The sequence below is a fragment of the Coregonus clupeaformis genome, unplaced genomic scaffold, assembly GCF_020615455.1.
Source record: "Coregonus clupeaformis isolate EN_2021a unplaced genomic scaffold, ASM2061545v1 scaf0057, whole genome shotgun sequence".
Taxonomy (NCBI): domain Eukaryota; kingdom Metazoa; phylum Chordata; class Actinopteri; order Salmoniformes; family Salmonidae; genus Coregonus; species Coregonus clupeaformis.
Genome location: NW_025533512.1, coordinates 153,418 through 180,023, shown reverse-complemented (window position 1 = coordinate 180,023; position 26,606 = coordinate 153,418). Strand labels below are relative to the sequence as shown.

General features: G+C 45.8%; 1 protein-coding gene across 2 annotated transcripts in view; it reads left to right on the top strand.

The window, feature by feature from the left end:
- LOC121569064 (noelin-2-like) overlaps window positions 1-26,606 on the top strand; it is a 96,973-nt gene that overhangs the window by 46,385 nt on the left and 23,982 nt on the right. The window contains exon 1 of one of the 2 annotated variants that reach the window (XM_041879683.2): window positions 15,138-15,630. The exons of the other annotated variant lie outside the window; for it this stretch is intronic. Within the exon in view, the coding sequence (XP_041735617.1) occupies window positions 15,487-15,630 (144 nt within the window). The 5' untranslated portion in view covers window positions 15,138-15,486. Of the gene's footprint in view, window positions 1-15,137; window positions 15,631-26,606 lie in introns of those variants that run through there. 2 annotated transcript variants of the gene reach the window in all.

Genomic DNA, 26,606 nt, shown 5'->3' with positions numbered 1-26,606 from the left:
GTACTGGGCTGTACGCACTACCCTCTGTAGCACCTTACGGTCGGAATGCCGAGCAGTTGCCATACCAGACGGTGTTGCAACCAGTCAGCATGCTCTCGATGATGCAGCTGTAGAACTTTTTGAGGATCTGAGGACCCATGCCAAATCTTTTCAGTCTCCTGAGGGGGAATAGGTTTTGTCGTGCCCTCTTCACGACTGTCTTGGTGTGCTTGGACCATGTTAGTTTGTTGGTGATGTGGACACCAAGGAACTTGAAACTCTCGACCCGCTCCACTACAGCCCTGTCGATGTGAATGGTGGCGTGTTCGGCCCTCCTTTTCCTGTAGTCCACGATCATCTCCTTTATCATGCTCACGTTGAGGGAGAAGTTGTTATCCTGGCACCACACTGCCAGGTCTCTGACCTCCTTGTTGTCGGTGATCAGGTCTACCACCGTTGTGTCATCAGCAAACTTACTGATGGTGTTGTAGTCGTGCACGGCCACGCAGTCGTGGGTGAACAGGGAGTACAGGAGGGGACTAAGCACGCACCTCTGATGGGGCCCCCGTGTTGACGATCACCGTGGCAGATGTGTTGTTGCCTACCCTTACTGTAATGATGTCATTTCTTAGTGTTGTGTGATCCAGGGGAGAGTTAGTAGATAAGTGACTTGGTGCCACAGAGTCTGCATTCCTTATGTCAAAGGAGATTACTGATGTTGATCTTAGAATAATTGATGGACAGGATATACTGACTTGGGGGTAAAGGGTAATAACATCAAAGAAGGGAGTGCCCATTGAGGGTTACCAGATGTTCATGAAGAAACTTGTAACAGAGGGTATATATGAGAGAGTGGCTCTTTGTTCAAATGAGTTCGGAAAAGCAAGAGGCAAAGCTCTGTCCTTCTGTTGTAACGAACCATGATACCTATTAAATATCTTATATGAACTCCCCATCAAAAGTGTCTAAGTATATCCTTACATTCTTAATTACTTGATACCCAAGAAACTCATCATAACACTTACCACCTGGTGGCAGCCCGTCAGGAAGTCCAGGATCCAGTTGCAGAGGGAGGTGTTTAGTCCCAGTGTCCTTAGCTTAGTGATGAGCTTTGTGGGTACTATGGTGTTGAATGCTGAGCTGTAGTCAATTAACAGCATTCTCACGTAGGTGTTCCTCTTGTCCAGGTGGGAAAGGGCAGTGTGGAGTGCAATAGAGATTGCATCATCTGTGGATCTGTTGGGGCGGTATGCGAATTGGAGTGGGTCTAGGGTTTCCGGGATGATGTTGTTGATGTGAGCCATGACCAGCCTTTCAAAGCACTTTATGGCTACCGACGTGAGTGCTACGGGGCGGTAGTCATTTAGGCAGGTTACCTTTGCCTTCTTGGGCACAGGGACTATGGTGGTCTGCTTGAAACAGACTCGGTCAGGGAGAGGTTGAAAATGTCAGTGAAGACACTTGCCAGTTGCTCTGAGTACACGTCCTGGTAATCCGTCTGGCCCTGCGGCCTGTTTACCTGTTTAAAGGTCTTGCTCACATCGGCTACGGAGAGCGTGATCACACAGTCGTCCGGAACAGCTGGTGCTCTCATGCATGCGTCAGTGTTGCTTGCCTCGAAGCGAGCGTAAAAGGCATTTAGCCCGTCTGGTAGGCTCGTGTCACTGGGCAGCTCGCTGCTGGGTTTCCCTTTGTAGTCCGTAATAGTTTGCAAGCCCTGCCACATCCGACGAGCGCCAGAGCCGGTGTGGTAGGATTCAATGTATGATGTGTTGCTTACACATGCTGTATTACACACAATACATATCGCCAAAACTCTGGTGTTTTTCATCCTATAGCTTGTTCTCCATCCATGTTGGCTCACAATTTTGAAATAGTGAGTCAACATGTTTTCAGCACTTTTATTTCCATGACTGATCAAAACGTATTTTATCATGCTCTCTCTTGTCTCTCTGCAGCCAGTCCAGACCATCCTCCTCAGTGAATTTCATAAAAATAAAAATAGTGAATCATTAAAAAGGTTATCCTTTTTTATACAAAAATACTAAATATATTCACATGTAACCAAATAATTGATTAAAACACACTGTTTTGCAATGAATGTCTACAGTAGACTCAGCAGCACACTGTAGGGTAGCACCATGGTGTAGCCGGAGGACAGCTAGCTTCTGTCCTCCTCTGGGTACATTGACTTCAATACAAAACCTAGGAGGCTCATGGTTCTCACCCCCTTCCATAGACTTACAAAGTAATTATGATAACTTCCGGAGGACTTCCTCAAACCTTTCAGAGCTCTTGCAGCATGAATTGAGACGTTGTCCACCCAATCAAAGGATCAGAATGAATCTAGTACTGAAAACATAAGCTACAGCTAGCTAACATTGCAGTGCGTAACATGTGGTGAGTAGTTGACTCAAAGAGAGAGAAAGACAATAGTTGAACAGTTTTGAACAAATTAATGTCTTCAATAATTAAGGTGAAGCAAGAGAGAGAGAGCGAGAGCTATATTTCGTTGTGTGTGTGTATATATACATATGTATGTGTGTGTGTATGTGTATATATATATATATATACAGTGGGGAAAAAAAGTATTTAGTCAGCCACCAATTGTGCAAGTTCTCCCACTTAAAAAGATGAGAGAGGCCTATAATTTTCATCATAGGTACACGTCAACTATGACAGACAAATTGAGGAAAAAAAATCCAGAAAATCACATTGTAGGATTTTTAATGAATTTATTTGCAAATTATGGTGGAAAATAAGTATTTGGTCACCTAGAAACAAGCAAGATTTCTGGCTCTCACAGACCTGTAACTTCTTCTTTAAGAGGCTCCTCTGTCCTCCACACGTTACCTGTATTAATGGCACCTGTTTGAACTTGTTATCAGTATAAAGACACCTGTCCACAACCTCAAACAGTCACACTCCAAACTCCACTATGGCCAAGACCAAAGAGCTGTCAAAGGACACCAGAAACAAAATTGTAGACCTGCACCAGGCTGGGAAGACTGAATCTGCAATAGGTAAGCAGCTTGGTTTGAAGAAATCAACTGTGGGAGCAATTATTAGGAAATGGAAGACATACAAGACCACTGATAATCTCCCTCGATCTGGGGCTCCACGCAAGATCTCACCCCGTGGTGTCAAAATGATCACAAGAACGGTGAGCAAAAATCCCAGAACCACACGGGGGGACCTAGTGAATGACCTGTAGAGAGCTGGGACCAAAGTAACAAAGCCTACCATCAGTAACACACTACGCCGCCAGGGACTCAAGTCCTGCAGTGCAAGACGTGTCCCCCTGCTTAAGCCAGTACATGTCCAGGCCCGTCTGAAGTTTGCTAGAGTGCATTTGGATGATCCAGAAGAGGATTGGGAGAATGTCATATGGTCAGATGAAACCAAAATAGAACTTTTTGGTAAAAACTCAACTCGTCGTGTTTGGAGGACAAAGAATGCTGAGTTGCATCCAAAGAACACCATACCTACTGTGAAGCATGGGGGTGGAAACATCATGCTTTGGGGCTGTTTTTCTGCAAAGGGACCAGGACGACTGATCCGTGTAAAGGAAAGAATGAATGGGGCCATGTATCGTGAGATTTTGAGTGAAAACCTCCTTCCATCAGCAAGGGCATTGAAGATGAAACGTGGCTGGGTCTTTCAGCATGACAATGATCCCAAACACACCGCCGGGCAACGAAGGAGTGGCTTCGTAAGAAGCATTTCAAGGTCCTGGAGTGGCCTAGCCAGTCTCCAGATCTCAACCCCATAGAAAATCTTTGGAGGGAGTTGAAAGTCCGTGTTGCCCAGCGACAGCCCCAAAACATCACTGCTCTAGAGGAGATCTGCATGGAGGAATGGGCCAAAATACCAGCAACAGTGTGTGAAAACCTTGTGAAGACTTACAGAAAACGTTTGACCTGTGTCATTGCCAACAAAGGGTATATAACAAAGTATTGAGAAACTTTTGTTATTGACCAAATACTTATTTTCCACCATAATTTGCAAATAAATTCATTTAAAATCCTACAATGTGATTTTCTGGAAATTTTTTTCTCATTTTGTCTGTCATAGTTGATGTGTACCTATGATGAAAATTACAGGCCTCTCTCATCGTTTTAAGTGGGAGAACTTGCACAATTGGTGGCTGACTAAATACTTTTTTTCCCCACTGTATATATATATATATATATATATATATATACATACATACATACAGTGGGGGAAAAAAGTATTTAGTCAGCCACCAATTGTGCAAGTTCTCCCACTTAAAAAGATGAGAGAGGCCTGTAATTTCCATCACAGGTACACGTCAACTATGACAGACAAAATGAGAAAAAAAAAATCATTGTAGGATTTTTAATGAATTTATTTGCAAATTATGGTGGAAAGTAAGTATTTGGTCAATAACAAAAGTTTCTCAATACTTTGTTATATACCCTTTGTTGGCAATGACACAGGTCAAACGTTTTCTGTAAGTCTTCACAAGGTTTTCACACACTGTTGCTGGTATTTTGGCCCATTCCTCCATGCAGATCTCCTCTAGAGCAGTGATGTTTTGGGGCTGTCGCTGGGCAACACGGACTTTCAACTCCCTCCAAAGATTTTCTATGGGGTTGAGATCTGGAGACTGGCTAGGCCACTCCAGGACCTTGAAATGCTTCTTACAAAGCCACTCCTTCGTTGCCCAGGCGGTGTGTTTGGGATCATTGTCATGCTGAAAGACCCAGCCACGCTTCATCTTCAATGCCCTTGCTGATGGAAGGAGGTTTTCACTCAAAATCTCACGATACATGGCCCCATTCATTCTTTCCCTTTACACGGATCAGTCGTCCTGGTCCCTTTGCAGAAAAACAGCCCCAAAGCATGATGTTTTCACCCCCATGCTTCACAGTAGGTATGGTGTTCTTTGGATGCAACTCAGCATTCTTTGTCCTCCAAACACGACGAGTTGAGTTTTTACCAAAAAGTTATATTTTGGTTTCATCTGACCATATGACATTCTCCCAATCCTCTTCTGAATCATCCAAATGCACTCTAGCAAACTTCAGACGGGCCTGGACATGTACTGGCTTAAGCAGGGGGACACGTCTGGCACTGCAGGATTTGAGTCCCTGGCGGCGTAGTGTGTTACTGATGGTAGGCTTTGTTACTTTGGTCCCAGCTCTCTGCAGGTCATTCACTAGGTCCCCCCGTGTGGTTCTGGGATTTTTGCTCACCGCTCTTGTGATCATTTTGACCCCACGGGGTGAGATCTTGCGTGGAGCCCCAGATCAAGGGAGATTATCAGTGGTCTTGTATGTCTTCCATTTCCTAATAATTGCTCCCACAGTTGATTTCTCCAAACCAAGCTGCTTACCTATTGCAGATTCAGTCTTCCCAGCCTGGTGCAGGTCTACAATTGTGTTTCTGGTGTCCTTTGACAGCTCTTTGGTCTTGGCCATAGTGGAGTTTGGAGTGTGACTGTTTGAGGTTGTGGACAGGTGTCTTTTATACTGATAACAAGTTCAAACAGGTGCTATTAATACAGGTAACGAGTGGAGGACAGAGGAGCCTCTTAAAGAAGAAGTTACAGGTCTGTGAGAGCCAGAAATCTTGCTTGTTTGTAGGTGACCAAATACTTATTTTCCACCATAATTTGCAAATAAATTCATTAAAAATCCTACAATGTGATTTTCTGGATTTTTTCTCCTCAATTTGTCTGTCATAGTTGACAGTCATCTTTTTAAGTGGGAGAACGTGCACAATTGGTGGCTGACTAAATACTTTTTCCCCTTACTGTACGTACATACATACATACACTGCTCAAAAAAATAAAGGGAACACTAAAATAACACATCCTAGATCTGAATGAATGAAATAATCTTATTAAATACTTTTTTCTTTACATAGTTGAATGTGCTGACAACAAAATCACACAAAAATTATCAATGGAAATCAAATGTATCAACCCATGGAGGTCTGGATTTGGAGTCACCCTCAAAATTAAAGTGGAAAACCACACTACAGGCTGATCCAACTTTGATGTAATGTCCTTAAAACAAGTCAAAATGAGGCTCAGTAGTGTGTGTGGCCTCCACGTGCCTGTATGACCTCCCTACAACGCCTGGGCATGCTCCTGATGAGGTGGCGGATGGTCTCCTGAGGGATCTCCTCCCAGACCTGGACTAAAGCATCCGCCAACTCCTGGACAGTCTGTGGTGCAACGTGGCGTTGGTGGATGGAGCGAGACATGATGTCCCAGATGTGCTCAATTGGATTCAGGTCTGGGGAACGGGCGGGCCAGTATATAGCATCAATGCCTTCCTCTTGCAGGAACTGCTGACACACTCCAGCCACATGAGGTCTAGCATTGTCTTGCATTAGGAGGAACCCAGGGCCAACCGCACCAGCATATGGTCTCACAAGGGGTCTGAGGATCTCATCTCGGTACCTAATGGCAGTCAGGCTACCTCTGGCGAGCACATGGAGGGCTGTGCGGCCCCCCAAAGAAATGCCACCCCACACCATGACTGACCCACCGCCAAACCGGTCATGCTGGAGGATGTTGCAGGCAGCAGAACGTTCTCCACGGCGTCTCCAGACTCTGTCACATCTGTCACGTGCTCAGTGTGAACCTGCTTTCATCTGTGAAGAGCACAGGGCGCCAGTGGTGAATTTGCCAATCTTGGTGTTCTCTGGCAAATGCCAAACGTCCTGCACGGTGTTGGGCTGTAAGCACAATCCCCACCTGTGGACTTCGGGCCCTCATACCACCCTCATGGAGTCTGTTTCTGACCGTTTGAGCAGAGACATGCACATTTGTGGCCTGCTGGAGGTCATTTTGCAGGGCTCTGGCAGTGCTCCTCCTGCTCCTCCTTGCACAAAGGTGGAGGTAGCAGTGCTGCTGCTGGGTTGTTGCCCTCCTACGGCCTCCTCCACGTCTCCTGATGTACTGGCCTGTCTCCTGGTAGCGCCTCCATGCTCTGGACACTACGCTGACAGACACAGCAAACCTTCTTGCCACAGCTCGCATTGATGTGCCATCCTGGATGAGCTGCACTACCTGAGCCACTTGTGTGGGTTGTAGACTCCGTCTCATGCTACCACTAGAGTGAAAGCACCGCCAGCATTCAAAAGTGACCAAAACATCAGCCAGGAAGCATAGGAACTGAGAAGTGGTCTGTGGTCACCATCTGCAAAACCAGTCCTTTATTGGGGGTGTCTTGCTAATTGCCTATAATTTCCACCTGTTGTCTATTCCATTTGCACAACAGCATGTGACATTTACTGTCAATCAGTGTTGCTTCCTAAGTGGACAGTTTGATTTCACAGAAGTGTGATTGACTTGGAGTTACATTGTGTTGTTTAAGTGTTCCCTTTATTTTTTTGAGCAGTGTACATACAGTGAGGGGGAAAAAGTATTTGATCCCCTGCTGATTTTGTACGTTTGCCCACTGACAAAGATGATCAGGTTTATTTGAACAGTGAGAGACAGAATAACAACAAAAAAATCCAGAAAAACGCATGTAAAAATGTTATAAATTGATTTGCATTTTAATGAGGGAAATAAGTATTTGACCCCTCTGCAAAACATGACTTAGTACTTGGTGGCAAAACCCTTGTTGGCAATCAGAGGTCAGACATTTCTTGTAGTTGGCCACCAGGTTTGCACACATCTCAGGAGGGATTTTGTCCCACTCCTCTTTGCAGATCTTCTCCAAGTCACTAAGGTTTCGAAGCTGACGTTTGGCAACTCGAACCTTCAGCTCCCTCCACAGATTTTCTATGGGATTAAGGTCTGGAGACTGGCTAGGCCACTCCAGGACCTTAATGTGCTTCTTCTTGAGCCACTCCTTTGTTGCCTTGGCCGTGTGTTTTGGGTCATTGTCATGCTGGAATACCCATCCACGACCCATTTTCAATGCCCTGGCTGAGGGAAGACTGTTCTCACCCAAGATTTGATGGTACATGGCCCCGTCCATCGTCCCTTTGATGCGGTGAAGTTGTCCTATCCCCTTAGCAGAAAAACACCCCCAAAGCATAATGTTTCCACCTCCATGTTTGACGGTGGGGATGGTGTTCTTGGGGTCATAGGCAGCATTCCTCCTCCTCCAAACACGACGAATTGAGTTGATGCCAAAGAGCTCGATTTTGGTCTCATCTGACCACAACACTTTCACCCAGTTCTCCTCTGAATTATTCAGATGTTCATTGGCAAACTTCAGACGGGCATGTATATGTGCTTTCTTAAGCAGGGGGACCTTGCGGGTGCTGCAGGATTTCAGTCCTTCACGGCGTAGTGTTTTCTTGGTGACTATGGTCCCAGCTGCCTTGAGATCATTGACAAGATCCTCCCGTGTAGTTCTGGGCTGATTCCTCACCGTTCTCATGATCATTGCAACTCCACGAGGTGAGATCTTGCATGGAGCCCCAGGCCGAGGGAGATTGACAGTTCTTTTGTGTTTCTTCCATTTGCGAATAATCGCACCAACTGTTGTCACCTTCTCACCAAGCTGCTTGGCGATGGTCTTGTAGCCCATTCCAGCCTTGTGTATGTCTACAATCTTGTCCCTGACATCCTTGGAGAGCTCTTTGGTCTTGGCCATGGTGGAGAGTTTGGAATCTGATTGATTGATTGCTTCTGTGGACAGGTGTCTTTTTTATACAGGTAACAAGCTGAGATTAGGAGCACTCCCTTTAAGAGTGTGCTCCTAATCTCAGCTCGTTACCTGTATAAAAGACACCTGGGAGCCAGAAATCTTTCTGATTGAGAGGGGGTCAAATACTTATTTCCCTCATTTAAAATGCAAATCAATTTATAACATTTTTGACATGCGTTTTTCTGGATTTTTGTTTTGTTATTCTGTCTATCACTGTTCAAATAAACCTACCATTAAAATTATAGACTGATCATTTCTTTGTCAATGGGCAAACGTACAAAATCAGCAGGGGATCCAATACTTTTTTCCCTCACTGTACTTTTTTGTGACACGGTGATATCTAAGGACGTATTTCATTTGATGTTGCTTTCTTAAATGTAAAAAAAACTGTCTTTATATAATATATATACACTGCTCAAAAAAATAAAGGGAACACTTAAACAACACAATGTAACTCCAAGTCAATCATACTTCTGTGAAATCAAACTGTCCACTTAGGAAGCAACACTGATTGACAATAAATTTCACATGCTGTTGTGCAAATGGAATAGACAACAGGTGGAAATTATAGGCAATTAGCAAGACACCCCCAATAAAGGAGTGGTTCTGTAGGTGGTGACCACAGACCACTTCTCAGTTCCTATGCTTCCTGGCTGATGTTTTGGTCACTTTTGAATGCTGGCGGTGCTTTCACTCTAGTGGTAGCATGAGACGGAGTCTACAACCCACACAAGTGGCTCAGGTAGTGCAGCTCATCCAGGATGGCACATCAATGCAAGCTGTGGCAAGAAGGTTTGCTGTGTCTGTCAGCGTAGTGTCCAGAGCATGGAGGCGCTACCAGGAGACAGGCCAGTACATCAGGAGACGTGGAGGAGGCCGTAGGAGGGCAACAACCCAGCAGCAGGACCGCTACCTCCGCCTTTGTGCAAGGAGGAGCAGGAGGAGCACTGCCAGAGCCCTGCAAAATGACCTCCAGCAGGCCACAAATGTGCATGTGTCTGCTCAAACGGTCAAAAACAGACTCCATGAGGGTGGTATGAGGGCCCGACGTCCACAGGTGGGGGTTGTACTTACAGCCCAACACCGTGCAGGACGTTTGGCATTTTCCAGAGAACACCAAGATTGGCAAATTCGCCACTGGCGCCCTGTGCTCTTCACAGATGAAAGCAGGTTCACACTGAGCACATGTGACAGACGTGACAGAGTCTGGAGACGCCGTGGAGAACGTTCTGCTGCCTGCAACATCCTCCAGCATGACCGGTTTGGCGGTGGGTCAGTCATGGTGTGGGGTGGCATTTCTTTGGGGGCCGCACAGCCCCTCCATGTGCTCGCCAGAGGTAGCCTGACTGCCATTAGGTACCGAGATGAGATCCTCAGACCCCTTGTGAGACCATATGCTGGTGCGGTTGGCCCCGGGTTCCTCCTAATGCAAGACAATGCTAGACCTCATGTGGCTGGAGTGTGTCAGCAGTTCCTGCAAGAGGAAGGCATTGATGCTATGGACTGGCCCGCCCGTTCCCCAGACCTGAATCCAATTGAGCACATCTGGGACATCATGTCTCGCTCCATCCACCAACGCCACGTTGCACCACAGACTGTCCAGGAGTTGGCGGATGCTTTAGTCCAGGTCTGGGAGGAGATCCCTCAGGAGACCATCCGCTACCTCATCAGGAGCATGCCCAGGTGTTGTAGGGAGGTCGTACAGGCACGTGGAGGCCACACACACTACTGAGCCTCATTTTGACTTGTTTTAAGGACATTACATCAAAGTTGGATCAGCCTGTAGTGTGGTTTTCCACTTTAATTTTGAGGGTGACTCCAAATCCAGACCTCCATGGGTTGATACATTTGATTTCCATTGATAATTTTTGTGTGATTTTATTGTCAGCACATTCAACTATGTAAAGAAAAAAGTATTTAATAAGATTATTTCATTCATTCAGATCTAGGATGTGTTATTTTAGTGTTCCCTTTATTTTTTTGAGCAGTGTGTGTGTATATATATATATATATATATATATATATAAACACACACTTTCACTTACTTAGCTAGCAAAGGCAACAAGCTAGTTTAGCCTACTCAAACACCCGGTTCAAACAGAGAGGAATGATATAGTATGTTAGCTAGCTGGCAATGGCTTTCCAACACTAGGAACTCTTCCAAGTCAAGGTAAGCTTTTGTATTTATTAAGTTATTGCCACCGGGGCCCACCGGTGTAACTGCAAATCTGCTTGCTGTACACTGTACTGTATAATTGTAGCGGTTTACTAACGCGTTACTTCTAGTAGCTATGTTGACTATGACATTAATATGGTGACAACGATGTAGGCTGTGTGTAGCGGTTATGGTATAAAAGTTTGGCTTGGAAATTTTGTTTTGCATGGTCACCGAAAGCTGTTGTATTGTGCGCTGAACAAAAATATAAACGCAACATTTAAAGTGTTGGTCCCATGTTTCATGAGCTGAAATAAAAGATCCCAGAAATTTTCCATACGCACAAAAAGCTTATTTCTCACAAATTTTAGCAGCAAATTTGTTTACATCCCTGTTAGTGAGCATTTCTGCTTTGTCAAGATAATCCTTCCACCTGACAGAAGCTGATTTAACAGCATGATCATTACACAGGTGCACCTTGTGCTGGGGACAATAAAAGGCCACTCTAAAATGTGAAGTTTTGTCACACAACACAATGCCACTAATGTCTAAAGTTTTGAGGGAGCTTGCAATTGGCCTGTTGACTGCAGCAATGTCCACCAGAGCTGTTGCCAGATAATTTAATGTTAATTTCTCTACCATAAGCCGCCTCCAACGTTGTTTTAGAGAATTTGGCAGTACGTCTAACCAGCCTCACAACCACAGACCACATGTAACCACGCCAGCCCAGGACCTCCACATCCGGCTTCTTCACCTGCGGGATCGTCTGAGACCAGCCACCCGGACCGCTGATGAAACTGTGGGTTTGCATCGTATGGGCGAGCGGTTTGCTGATGTCAACATTGTGAACAGAATGCCCCTTGGTGGGGTTATGGTATGGGCAGGCATAAGCTACGGACAATGAACACAATTGCATTTTATCGATTTGAATGCACAGATATACCGTGACGAGATCCTGAGGCCCATTGTCGTGCCATTCATTGGCCGCCATCACCTGATGTTTCAGGATCTGTACACAATTCCTGGAAGCTGAAAATGTCCCAGTTCTTCCATGGCCTGCATACTCACCAGATATGTCAACAATTTAGCATTTTTGGGATGTTCTGGATCGACATGTACGACAGTGTGTTCCATTTCCCGCCAATATCCAGCAACTTCGCACAGCAACATTCCACAGGCCACAATCAACAGCCTGATCAACTCTATGCGAAGGAGATGTGTCGTACTGCATGAGGCAAATGGTGGTCACACCAGATACTGACTGGTTTTCTGATCCACGCCCCTACCTTTTTTTTAAAGGTATCTGTGACCAACAGATCCATATCTGTATTCTCAGTCATGTGAAATCCATAGATTAGGGCCTAATTTATTTATTTAAATTGACTGATTTCCTTATATGAACTGTAACTCAGTAAAATCTTTTGAAATTGTTGCATGTTGGGTTTATATTTTTGTTCACTGTATATGTGTATATATATATGTATATGTATGTATGTGTATATATATATATGATTCAACGAGCAAAGTGATCATGCGGTTTATATGTGGCTGCTAGTTCTGTGTTTGCATGTGATCAGGGGTGTATTCATTCCGCCGATTGTGTTGAAAAGCGTTTCTTAAACGGAAGCAAACGGAACGAAATGGGGATAAACATACCTGAATTTGTCCAATAGAAACTCTCGTCTGCAACTGTTGGACTAATGATTACAACCTAGATCAGCTAGATGCGGTGTTGAATGTGTCACTGTCTGTCACCTTGATTACTCTAATTTCTCTCGACCTGTGCACCTACATATAGTAGCCTAAACCTATCGATGCTACATTGAGCTGGGTGAATGGAATATGAATGACAGTCATCCAATATGCTGTAATAGAAATAAGGCCATGCTCATAAAAACATTTGAAATTGTTCTCCCTCATTATAAACAGCACCTACCGCCACTGTCTGCAGCAGACATATAGTGAGCAATATCTGTGGAACATCAAATCGCAATAAAATCGCAAAGCATAGAGAATCGTGAGAATCACATACATATCAGCACGTAAGTAATAATAATTTAATGTCTGCTTACATTAGTCCTGTTTCACACATGCACAAGTGTGTATTATATGAATGTGTGAAATGGAAATGTGTTTTTTGCATATCCCACTCTCCCTGAGACAGTGAGGTCACGGCCAGCCATTATCAACTGCAACCTTGGAGCAATTAGGATTAAGTGCCTTGCTCAAGGGCACATCGACAGATTTTTCACCTCGTCAGCTCAGGGATTTGAACTAGTGACCGCTGGGTCACTGGCCCAACGCTCTGACCGCTAGGCTACCTGCCACCGTATCATGATAATATCGTATTGTTCCGGTCCGTGGCAATTCCCAGCCCACTCATACTCTCAGGTTCAGCTAGACTAGGGTTTTTTCTGTCTGCTTTGCTGTGATCTTTTACTCTGTCATATCCAGGGTAAGGTAAGGATCCTGCAAGGACCTGTGTGTGTGCGTGAGCGTGCGTGTGAATGCGTGTGTGTGATATGTGAATAGTCTAGCTACATGCCTAAATACATCATATGGCAACCTAGAAGGGAAAGCGTAGTAAATATAGAACCATTACAACAGATTATTGTCAAGAGAGGATGTGTGACTCATTGATGTGTGACTCAATTATTCCTTGACATACCATCATGATACTAAACTGTGACAATCGTGTGTCTCCACCATTGGGTAAAAGCTGGCGAGGCAATAATTGGCAAAGGCTGATTGGCCTCAAATCAATGGATATGAACTGAGCAGCTGTAATGCTCCTACTGGCCACTTGGGGGCAGCCTTGTCACAGCAATATGCTGGAGAGGCAGAGTGAGAGAGGGCCAGCAGGTGAGCTGAGGAGGCCTGACATGTCTTGGATGGAGCTCAGCAAGCTGTCTCCTCTCATAACATATCAACCCATGGCCCTACATAGCAAACCCCATATCACTCACCATCACCCCAGCCTCAACCTAGCCCCAGCCCAGTGTCAGTATCTGGGTAGGAGAGGCTAGTCTGACAATCTCAATCAGTCACCTTACACAAAGAGGAGAGGAGATGACCTGGGCATACTGTCACACCCAGGCAGTCTGTCATCATTATGTGTGGCTAGTGTTTTAGAGGGTGATTTGATGCTGACGCATAATCCCTATAGGGTAAAATGACACCATATTCTATATAAGCAGAAGGTCTGAAACATGACACTATTGCCTGGTTCAAGACACACCTTCACAAGAACAAGAGAAACTAATAATGATAACAACCACATGATGATGATCAACTGCTTTGCATGGTTTCTACATACTCACTCCTGCACCCCCACTCTAGCGTCCACCTGGGTGATGCACAACACGGCAGCCATTTTGCTCCATGAAAAGCCTCTTTTTATTCCTACTTCATTTCACAGGCAGATCCATTAGGCTTCCAATTTTCTTCACTTCTATAATGACCTCCCTATTATTGATTAACTTTCTATTTCATCAACTCGCTTAGTTAGTTAGGTCCACACTGAAAGCTCCTCGCATGGCCAGTACTTTGAGAGAGGGGGTTCGTTCAGCTTGGGTTAAAAGATAGCAGTGTGGGGGAGTGTGTGCCAGTAACAGTCAGATGTGTGTGTGTGTGTGTGTGTGGTGGCGAGCGGGGCTGTAGCAGTTGAGAGTGCATATTACAGGGTGATTAAGGAGGTGTCAGGAGGGGAGGAGCCGTGGGCTGGAACACCTCGTTCCTCTTCCTCAGTAATACCCATCCCACACAGCCTGCCTACTCACTCCTCCTCTCTCACTCCTCCTCATCTTCCTCATTAATACCCTGCCCAGCCTGCCTACTCACTCACTCCTCCTCTTCCTCATTAATGCCCTGCCCAGCCTGCCTATTCACTCCTCCTCATCTTCCTCATTAATACCCTGCCCAGCTTGCCTCCTCCTCCAGTCCATCTGAGTAGAGGGGGATGTGTATGAGGCGATGCCTCTGAACAGGCTGAAGGCTAGCTGTGAGTTGGACAGAGTAATGGAACCCAACACAGTCATGATGTTGAACACTGACTGTCCTGTCTTGTCTCCATTCATCTACATACCCTTGCAGCCTCCCTCCACAGTCTCGCCGTCTCTCTCTGTGACTGTGTGCTTATCAATGAAAACGCTAAAGAGTGACGAGAGAACTGTGATAGAAGGAGTGAAAGAGAGGGGGAGAGAGAAGAAAAAGAAAGGAGGGACGTCAGCATGTAAAGAAAGTCTGGAGTAAGGGAGGAGAGGCTGACAGCCAGGGAGGGGACGAGAGAGCGAGGCAGCCAATGCGCAGCTCTGCATCTTGAGAGAGAGCAAGTGAGCGAGGGGGAAGAGAGAGAGCGAGGGAGAGAGAGAGGCTCTGGCAGGCAGTTGCTCTCAGGCGGATAGACCCAGTGTGATGCTGCTGCTGGATGTGAGCTCCTGTCCTCCTCTGCCCGCTCTCTGGTTCTACCGCTGACTGACTGACTGACTAACCCTGGGTCTGAGGTTGTCAGGGCTGCTCTAGTTTCTTCCCTTGGCTGAGGAGAGAGCCACCGTGCTGGGGCTGTGTGTCTGGCTAACTGCCTGTCCGCCTGGTTCTCTGCTCCTGCCTGGCTGACTAACTGGTCCTGGTGCAGGCAGGCAGAGTGAGGTGATCTGAGAGGAGAAGAGGGCAGGGCAGGGGGGCGGTAGGGGCTGAGGACCGCGTTGCGAAATGAGCGTGCCGCTGCTGAAGATCGGGGCGGTGCTGAGCACCATGGCCATGGTGACCAACTGGATGTCCCAGACACTGCCCTCTCTGGTGGGACTCAACGGGACCACTGTCTCCCGAGGGGGCACCTCCGAGAGGATTGTCAGCGTGCGTACAGAAGACTGCTCTTTTCTCTTCCTTTCTATCTGTCTGTTGGGTGGATGAGTTGGAGACCGGGAGAGGTGTCTCAGAGCGGTAGTGTGGTTGAAGTGGGGAAGGGGGGTTGGGGGGGGTATCGGAGAGAGTCTGTCTCACGGGGGCGGCGCTAAGAGAAATGATGGAGGATGAAAGCGGTGCATGTGAGAGTGAGGCTGCTGGGAGTCAGACGAAGTGGGAATGATGTTCAGGGTCTTGTGTGAGTGATGCTCCGAGGGAACCGATCCAGAATGTTGTTGCTGTGTTGAGTGGTGGGAGAAGGCGAATCAGGGGGGAACTGCCCTGCTGGTAAATCAAATGTGTGCTGTGGGTGATCAGAACTGGGATACTGCTGCTGTGGTGAGGGATGATGTTGACTGATATGTCAGAGAGCTGGAGGGTGTAACTGATGATATGGCAACTCTGATGTGATGATGAAGATGATATGGGGGAGGGGGAGGGACTTGGGAGATTTGTGATCCAGCTCCTCCACACCCTTTTCCAGTTGGATGCGTATCTCATTCCCCCTGTCTCTCTTTCCCTCTTCCCGTGTCAAAATGTACCGACTTTGTAAAGGTGTATGCGTTCGGAATCCAAGCAGGGACTTGTAGACTGACAATGTTCATTTTGTTAACTCCTTGAAAGCTACAGTATGTTGGGTTTCATGTGAGGAGCGTGTTAAAAGAGGTAAAGGTTTGTGTTGCTTGTTGTGGATGTACACGTGTGTATACTGTGATGTATGAGTGGTGTGACTGTGCATATTGTGCTCCATATGGACGAGATGAAAGGTGTTGAGAAGTGTCAAGCAGAGGAATGCATCTGTCATGTTTAGGATCATTAGTAGTGAGTGATAGCCTTTGGTTCTTTCCTGGGTCTATTTTCATGGCATCTGCTCCCTTATTAAACGGCCAGCCCTGATGAAATGATAGGATATGCCCAGGGAGGGCTGTCCATCTGTGTGTGTCCAGCTCTGTCCGTGTGTATGTTTGTGTGTGTGTGTGCGCACACATACAAGTGTGTATTTATTGGTCAATTCTTCCTATGGTCTCAGGAGCTGGGGTACATCTGTCCAGAGCGTTGTGGCTCTATCTTCCCAATCTATTCTCTATCACAGAGCCCTATCCTCTATCAGTCCAGTCGTATCATTAAAGCCTGCTGCAACAACACCTACCACTTTATTGCACTGAGGCACCCAGCTGTAATAACTTGTCTCAATGGCCCATTGGAGGAAACTTTGTTTATGTTTTCATGGTTGTGGCTGAGCTCTATGAAGGTGTTGACTTTGTAGAGAGAGGTCTGGCAACACATTCCCAGATATGTATTTATCTATTCTACAAACGCAGCTCATGCCAGGTATTTCTCTTCAAGTTCAAGATCAATATAGCTTGTGTCTGATCTGTGTGTTTTTCAGAGCTTTAGCTTTTGAAGAACTAGGAATGATGACATTCCCATAGTGTCCCTGAATGAGTAGTACGGGTGTGGTTCTACTTCCTGCCTGGGTGGGTGTGGTCTAAATGGACTTCCTCTTTAGTGTACATGGACTGCAGGACCTGGCTATGTTCCAATGTCCATACTAGCATACCACTTAGAATTCATGGCCAATATATTACATAATTTTAAGTAGACGGTATACATTTACATTTTAGTCATTTAGCAGACGCTCTTATCCAGAGCGACTTACAGTTAGTGAGTGCATACATTTTAGTAGTATGGATAGTAATGTGGCTATTGAAACAGAGCCATGGTCTAGAAGATCTGCTACAGGATGTGCTTTGAGATCAGTTCTGCTTCCATGGTTGATGTGGTGGATCTGGACTTGATGTTGTGGTAATGGAGTCACCATTTCACATTTTCTGGTTCAATAAAGAACCAATTAGTGTTTCTCATTTTTCAACACTCTCAAAGCAACATTGAAGGCTTCCATCGCCAACATTTTCATATTTTAAAGTCTTAATGACAACTTCTATGAGACATGGTAGATTGGGTGGAATCTAAGCTAGGGGGGAGGGGTTACTTTCCCTATCCACATTAAACACATTATAAAGCTCTCTAAGGTTCAACCATGCAGATGAGCTAGAGGTTAAACCTATGGAAGTCATGGGGGTTAAAGCATTAGAGGAATATTTGACTAACGTTGTTGTTAGGTTAATTTCAAACCCACTCGTCCTTTCTTGGGTCGTCTTGTGACATTGTGGCACCAGTGTGCCAATGGCCATGTATGGCTGCTCCTCACCCTAGTGTCCCCATGCATGCTCAGTGTCCCACATTCACACTGCTCTGAGCTACAATCACTCTGCTCCACTTGCCTTCTGTCCCTTTCCAACAACCAGCTGAGCTGAACTGATCCATGGGTGTGTGGCACTGCACTCAGCATCTAAAGAAGTTCACCATAGTGAGTTCTTCAAAAGGACTGAGCATCACAGTGCCTGAGTCCAAACATGGCTAGCCTGGGTAGTGCAAAACCATATCCGTGAATAATCCAATGAAACAAGACACAACCTTGACACCAGGCGGTATGGCAGTACTCTGTTACAGTATCAAACAAAGCAACAAGTGTGTGTGTGTGTGTTTCAGTGGGCAGTCTTACACACACTCCACACAGTGCTGTTGTCCCTTTGATTTCATGTATTAATAATAACCCAGCCAGGCATAAGGCTGAAGAAGGGAAATATCCCCGTCGATCAAAAGAGCCGGAGGAACAAACACTGGTACCACACAAAGACACAGAGGCCTGCCGCTCAGATTGGGGTCACTACGCTAGTCTGCCTGCATGGTGTCCCTGGCTGTAAACTTTTTCACGTCCCAAAGCCAATCTAAGAAAACTGACTCCATGATTGATTTATGACGGCAGATGAAAGGACCAACTCAGATTAAAGTCGCTCTGTGGTCTTTTATCCATATTCATACACAGTTATTTTATGTTTGATGGTAGAACCTCTTCTCTTGTTATTTGAAGCGCTTAGATCCTCTGTATGAATGAATATTTATATATCTATGATGAATATGAGGTATGATATAGAATGGAGGTAGAAGATATAGTCCTCTGTAGCTCAATTGGTAGAGCATGGCGCTTGTAACGCCAGGGTAGTGGGTTCGATCCCCGGGACCACCCATACGTAAAAATGTATGCACACATGACTGTAAGTCGCTTTGGATAAAAGCGTCTGCTAAATGACATATTATTATTATTATTATATACATCAGCTAGATAGATCACTTGTGGAGATGCTCTACTGAACATATTCACCAATCATCCTGATTGCGAACACACACATATACACTGAATGTACAAAACATTAGGAACACCTTCCTAATATTGAGTTGCACCCCCTTTTGCCCTCAGAACAGCCTCAATTCGTCGGGGCATGGACTCTACAAGGTGTCGAAAGCATTCAGGGATGCTGGCCGATGTTGACTCCAATGCGTCCCACAGTTGTGTCAAGTAGGGCGGCAGGTAGCTTAGTGGTTAAGAGCGTTGTGCCAGTAACCGAAAGGTCGCTGGTTCTAATCCCCGAGCCGACTAGGTGAAAAATCTGTCGGTGCCCTTGAGCAAGGCACTTAACCCTAATTGCTCCTGTAAGTCGCTCTGGATAAGAGCGTCTGCTAAATGACAAAAAATGTAAAATGTAAGTTGGCTGGATGTCCTTTGGCTAGCCATTTGATTAGATGTTCAGGAGTCTTATGGCTTGTGGGTAGAAGCTGTTTAGAAGCCTCTTAGACCTAGAATTGGCGCTCCGGTACCACTTGCCATGTGGTAGCAGAGAGAACAGTCTATGACTAGGGTGGCTGGAGTCTTTGACAATTTTTAGGGCCTTCCTCTGACACCGCCTGGTATGGCAGGAAGCTTGGCCCCAGTGATGTACTGGGCCGTACGCACTACCCTCTGTAGTGCCTTGCGGTCAGAGGCTGAGCAGTTGCCATACCAGGCAGTGATACAACCAGTCAGGATGCTCTCGATGGTGCAGCTGTAGGATCTGAGGACCCATGCCAAATCATTTCAGTCTCCTTAGGGGGAATAGGTTTTGTCGTGCCCTCTTCACGACTGTCTTGGTGGGCTTGGACCATGTTAGTTTGTTGGTGATGTGGACACCAAGGAACTTGAAGCTCTCAACCTGCTCCACTACAGCCCCGTCAATGAGAATGGGGGTGTGCTCGGTCCTCTTCTTTTTCCTGTAGTCCACAATCATCTCCTTTGTCTTGATCACATTGAGGGAGAGGTTGTTGTCCTGGCACCACATGGCCAGGTCTCTGACCTCCTCCCTAAAGGCTGTTTCGTCTTTGTCTGTGATCAGGCCTACCACTGTTGTGTCATCGGCAAACTTAATGATGGTGTTGTAGTCGTGCCTGGCCATGCAGTCATGAGTGAACAGGGAGTACAGGAGGGGACTGAGCACGCACCCCTGAGGGGCCCCCGTGTTGAGGATCAGCGTGGCGGATGTGTTGTTACCTACCCTTACCACTTAGGGACGGCCCGTCAGGAAATCCAGGATCCAGTTGCAGTGGGAGGTGTTTATTCCCAGGGTCCTTAGCTTAGTGATGAGCTTTGAGGGCACTATGGTGTTGAATGCTGAGCTGTAGTCAATGAATAGCATTCTCACATAGGTGTTCCTTTTGTCCAGGTGTGAAAGGGCAGTGTGGAGCGCAATAGAGATTGCATCATCTGTGGATCTGTTGGGGCGGTATGCAAATTGGAGTGGGTCTAGTGTTTTCTGGGATAATGGTGTTGATGTGAGCCATGACCAGTCTTTCAAAGCACTTCATGGCTACAGACGTGAGTGCTACGGGTCGGAAGTCATTTAGGCAGGTTACCTTAGTGTTCTTGGGCACATGGACTATGGTGGTCTGCTTGAAACATGTTGGTATTACAGACTCAGACAGGGAGAGGTGAAAATGTCAGTGAAGACACTTGCCAGTTGGTTGCGCATGCTCGGAGTACACGTCCTGGTAATCCATCTGGCCCTGCGGCCTTGTGAATGTTGACCTGTTTAAAGCGAGCATAGAAGTAATTTAGCTCGTCTGGTAGGCTCGGGTCACTGGGCAGCTCGCGGCTGTGCTTCCCTTTGTAGTCTGTAATATTTTGCAAGCCCTGCCACACCCGACGAGCGTCGGAGCCGGTGTAGTACGATTCGATCTTAGTCCTGTATTGACGCTTTGCCTGTTTGATGGTTCGTCGGAGGGCATAGCGGGATTTCTTATAAGTGTCCGGATTAGTGTTCCGCTCCTTGAAAGCAGCAGCTCTACCCTTTAGCTCAGTGCGGATGTTGCCTGTAATCCATGGCTTCTGGTTGGGGTATGTACGTACATTCACTGTGGGGATGACGTCATCGATGCACTTATTGATGAAACTAGTGACTGATGTGGTGGACTCCTCAATGCCATCGGAAGAATCCCTGAACATATTCCAGTCTGTGCTAGCAAAACAGTCCTGTAGCTTAGCATCTGCTTCATCTGACCACTTTTTTTATTGACCGAGTCAATAAAAACCTTTGACCGAGAAAAACCCAGCAGCGTTGCAGTTCTTGACACACTCAAACCGGTGCACCTGGCACCTACTACTATACCCCGTTCAAAGGTGCTTAAATATTTTTTCTTGCCCATTCCCCCTCTGAATGGCACACATACACAATCTATGTCTCAATTGTCTCAAGGCTTAAAAATCCATCTTTAACCTCTTAAGAATCGCATATGCATATTCTTGATACCATTTGAAAGTAAACACTATTGCAGTTTAGGCGCAATTTAGATTTTGGCCACTAGATGGCAGCAGTGTGTGCAAAATGTCAGATTGATCCAGTGAAGCATTGCAATACTGGACTATTTTGTATCAAGTCTGCCCAAATGTGCCGAATTGATAAATTGATACATTTTCAAGTACATAACTATAGAGAACATACAAAAATGATATGGTAATACAAAATGTACGTTTACACACAGCCCTCTGGTTCCATAGAGGGGGAGGGGCTTCCCACCATAATGGCTGCCCGTCCTGTCTGCTTTCTCTGACGTGTTGCAGTGCGGAATCAGAAGGTTGCTGACCTACTCCCAACATGTTCTCCAGACCCTGAAGGGCAGGTTACTGCCTATAGCTGTTAACAGTGTGGTCTATGTATCAAACTAAGCAGCTCATTCGCTAAACCCTACATATTGTATTGAATGTTGAGTGTGCAATTTGAAGAGACTAGTATGAAAATGTATGCACTAACTGTAAGTCGCTCTGGATAAGAGCGTCTGCTAAATGGTGGTCCTCTGTAGCTCAGCTGGTAGAGCACGGCGCTTGTAACGCCAAGGTAGTGGGTTCGATCCCCGGGACCACCCATACACAAAACATTTATGCACGCATGACTGTAAGTCGCTTTGGATAAAAGCGTCTGCTAAAAGGCATATTATTATTATTATTATTATTATTATTATTATTATTATTAAATGACTAAAATGTAAAATGTAAAATGTACACACTCCCAGGAATGTCATACATGATGTATCATTAGCTTATACACTAACTTTCACACATCTAGATGGCCGGGCGGGGTGGGTGTGGAGCCAGAGACAGCAGGGGTTCAAACTGTAGAACCCAGTTCCTACATTTGAATATAAAAAATGATTTTATCAAACAAAACTATGCTACATTTTATCTCTGGGACCCTTAAGATGACAAATCAGAGCAAGATTACTGAATGTAAGTACATTATTTACCTTCAGAGGTGAATGTATCAAACCAGTTGCCGTGATACGTTTTTTGTTGTTGTGCACTCTCCTCAAACAATAGCATGGCATTTCTTCACTGTAATAGCTACTGTAAATTGGACAGTGCAGTTAGATTAACAAGAATTTAAGCTTTCTGCCCATATATGTCTATGTCCTGGAAACTTTGCTGTTACTTACAACAGTCATGCTAATCACATTAGCTCACGTTATCTTAACCGTCCCGTATATGGGACACCGATCCCGTAGAGGTTAACCTGTTTCCTCCCCTTCATCTACACTGATTGAAGTGGATTTAACAGGTGACATCAATAAGGGATCATAGATTTTACCTGGTCAGTCTATGTCATGGAAAGATGATGTTCCTAATGTTTGTATACTGTACTAAAGCATTGTTTGTTTTCATTTATTCCCTTCCTGTCCTTACTTTACCAATGGTTGCAGGTGTTCATTTCAGGAGGAGATGGTTCACAAAGACAGGATGTATAGTTGGCTCGTGTTCCTCACCAGGACTCTGTATGGTTGTGCCAGGGCCTGGTGCCAGGCTGGTCAGGGTAAGAAAGAGCAGGACAAGTTACGCTCTGACACCACCGTATAGCCGACTCAAAACCACCTGCCTTAATAGCACTTCAGGCTCTTCCACTGAGAGGCAGATAAAGAAAAGAGGAGAAGCAGGCGACAGCAGCAAGAGTGAGAGAAGGGGAGGCCTATCGGACACAAGAGGCACACAAGGATAGAGTGTAGAAGCAATAGGGACCTTTAAAGAGGGTCTGAGGGAGGGAGGAGGAGGAGGGAGAGAAGAGTGATGAGTTTATGAGTCATATTATTGACCAGTAGCCATGCTGTGCTGATTGTGGTAATCAGTTTTACTCTGGACTGCATGGGGAGACCAGGGGCCCTGCTGCTGCTGTGTTGCTGTGATTGTGTGATTCTTCATTGAGTTATATTTAAGACCAGCAGCTGGTCGGTGTGCATTCAGGGGTTGTGGGACTACTGCTCATTTGAGGTGTGTGTGTGTGTGTGTGTGTGTGTGTGTTAACTCATCATGGCAGGCCGGTAATGAGGGAGAAGTTCAGGTGATCTTTTGGCCATGACATACAGTGGGGAAAAAAAGTATTTAGTCAGCCACCATTTGTGCAAGTTCTCCCACTGAAAAAGATGAGAGAGGCCTGTAATTTTCATCATAGGTACACGTCAACTATGACAGACAAATTGAGAAAAAAGAATCCAGAAAATCACATTGTAGGATTTTTATGAATTTATTTGCAAATTATGGTGGAAAATAAGTATTTGGTCACCTACAAACAAGCAAGATTTCTGGCTCTCACAGACCTGTAACTTCTTCTTTAAGAGGCTCCTCTGTCCTCCACTCGTTACCTGTATTAATGGCACCTGTTTGAACTTGTTATCAGTATAAAAGACACCTGTCCACAACCTCAAACAGTCACACTCCAAACTCCACTATGGCCAAGACCAAAGAGCTGTCAAAGGACACCAGAAACAAAATTGTAGACCTGCACCAGGCTGGGAAGACTGATTCTGCAATAGGTAAGCAGCTTGGTTTGAAGAAATCAACTGTGGGAGCAATTATTAGGAAATGGAAGACATACAAGACCACTGATAATCTCCCTCGATCTGGGGCTCCACGCAAGATCTCACCCCGTGGGGTCAAAATTATCACAAGAACGGTGAGCAAAAATCCCAGAACCACACGGGGGGACCTAGTGAATGACCTGCAGAGAGCTGGGACCAAAGTAACAAAGCCTACCATCAGTAACACACTACGCCACCAGGGACTCAAATCCTGCAGTGCAAGACGTGTCCCCCTGCTTAAGCCAGTACATGTCCAGGCCCGTCTGAAGTTTGTTAGAGTGCATTTGGATGATCCAGAAGAGGATTGGGAGAATGGCATATGGTCAGATGAAACCAAAATATAACTTTTTTGGTAAAAACTCAACTCGTCGTGTTTGGAGGACAAAGAATGCTGAGTTGCATCCAAAGAACACCATACCTACTGTGAAGCATGGGGGTGGAAACATCATGCTTTGGGGCTGTTTTTCTGCAAAGGGACCAGGACGACTGATCCGTGTAAAGAAAAGAATGAATGGGGCCATGTATCGTGAGATTTTGAGTGAAAACCTCCTTCCATCAGCAAGGGCATTGAAGATGAAATGTGGCTGGGTCTTTCAGCATGACAATGATCCCAAACACACCGCCCGGCAACGAAGGAGTGGCTTCGTAAGAAGCATTTCAAGGTCCTGGAGTGGCCTAGCCAGTCTCCAGATCTCAACCCCATAGAAAATCTTTGGAGGGAGTTGAAAGTCCGTGTTGCCCAACGACAGCCCCAAAACATCACTGCTCTAGAGGAGATCTGCATGGAGGAATGGGCCAAAATACCAGCAACAGTGTGTGAAAACCTTGTGAAGACTTACAGAAAACGTTTGACCTGTGTCATTGCCAACAAAGGCAACTTTTGTTATTGACCAAATACTTATTTTCCACCATAATTTGCAAATAAATTCATTAAAAATCCTACAATGTGATTTTCTGGATTATTTTTTTCTCATTTTGTCTGTCATAGTTGACGTGTACCTATGATGAAAATTACAGGCCTCTCTCATCTTTTTAAGTGGGAGAACTTGCACAATTGGTGGCTGACTAAATACTTTTTTTCCCCACTGTACGTATGCAGATCAGAGTGGAGTGGAGCTGGAGTGTTTGTAACCCAGCAGAGAGAGAGAGATGTTTCCTGCCTGGCTGTGGGCATCGCTGGGCAGGCAGCAGCTAAAGACGGAAACACCTAGCAGGCTACATCATGTTGCAGAGAGACAGACTCAGTGCTCACTTTCCCTCAAATAGAATCCTACTGTACTCCAGGCTTGTTGTCAGACCCCATCATTCTCTTCCCCTCTCCTTCATCTTCACCATGGAGACCCCTATTCTCTCTTCCCCTCTCCTTCATCTTCACCATGGAGACCCCTATTCTCTCTTTCATCTGTCCTTCATCTCCCTCTCTCGCTCTCTCTCTTCTTCCTCTCTCCGACCCCTTTTTATCCCCTCTTGCCCTCTTCTCTCAGACCCAATCTCTCTCTTCCCCCCCTCTCTCTCTCTGCTTATGAAAGTTGTAATAGACTTCCCGTCACGCTCGTAAAGTGGGGATCTGTAGATTTATAATGTAATTTACCCCGTCTTTACAGCGCTTAGCTCTGCTCCGCTTCAGGGTCGGCCTAATGAAAGGAAGTCAATCCTGCAGGCTCGAGCCCGCAGCGTAGCCCAGCTGCTAACACCTAATTGGTTAATCCCCACTGTAGTTAGTTCATCGGGGCTCAACTGGTAATGAGGCTGGCTGTGAGCTGATGGGTGAGGCGATGGATAGCTGTTGAGATAAAGTAGAGGTTTGAGAAGGTAGAGACGCCAGTGGCAGGGAGGTGGTACTGCAGGATACTGGGTCACCCTGATGGAGACATTGACATCACCCACAGGTCTGTTGAGCTCTCAATTGATCAGTCTTTATGGTCATTGGTCAGTCTGATCACAGATTGATCATTGGTTACTTATTTGGCCATTGATTACCTACAGTTGAAGTCGGAAGTTTACATAAACTTAGGTTGGAGTCATTAAAACTTGTTTTTCAACCACTCCACAAATTTCTTGTTAACAAACTATAGTTTTGGCAAGTCGGTTAGGACATCTACTTTGTGCATGACACAAGTCATTTTTCCAACAATTGTTTACAGACAGATTATTTCACTTATAATTCACTGTATCACAATTCCATTGGGTCAGAAGTTCACATACACTAAGTTGACTTCTCTCCTCATCTCATCTCACTTCTTCTCACCTCTCCTCATCTCACCTCTCCTCATCTATTCCCTCTTCATCTTATCTCTTCATCTCATCTCATCTCTTCTCTCCTCATCTCACCTCTCCTCATCTCTTCTCTCCTCATCTCACCTCTCCTCATCTCTTCTCATCTCTCCTCTCCTCTCCTCATCTCTCCTCTCCTCATCTCTCCTCTCCTCATCTCACCTCACCTCTCCTCATCTCTCCTCTCCCTTTCTCTCCTCATCTCTTTTCATCTAAACTCTCCTCATCTCACCTCTTCTCTCATCTCTCCTCTCATCATCTCTCCTCTCCTCATCTCATCTCATCTCACCTCTTCTCTCCTCATCTCACCTCATCTCACCTCTCCTCATCTCATCTCAAGTCTCCTCATCTCATCTCACCTCTCCTCTTCTGATCTCTCC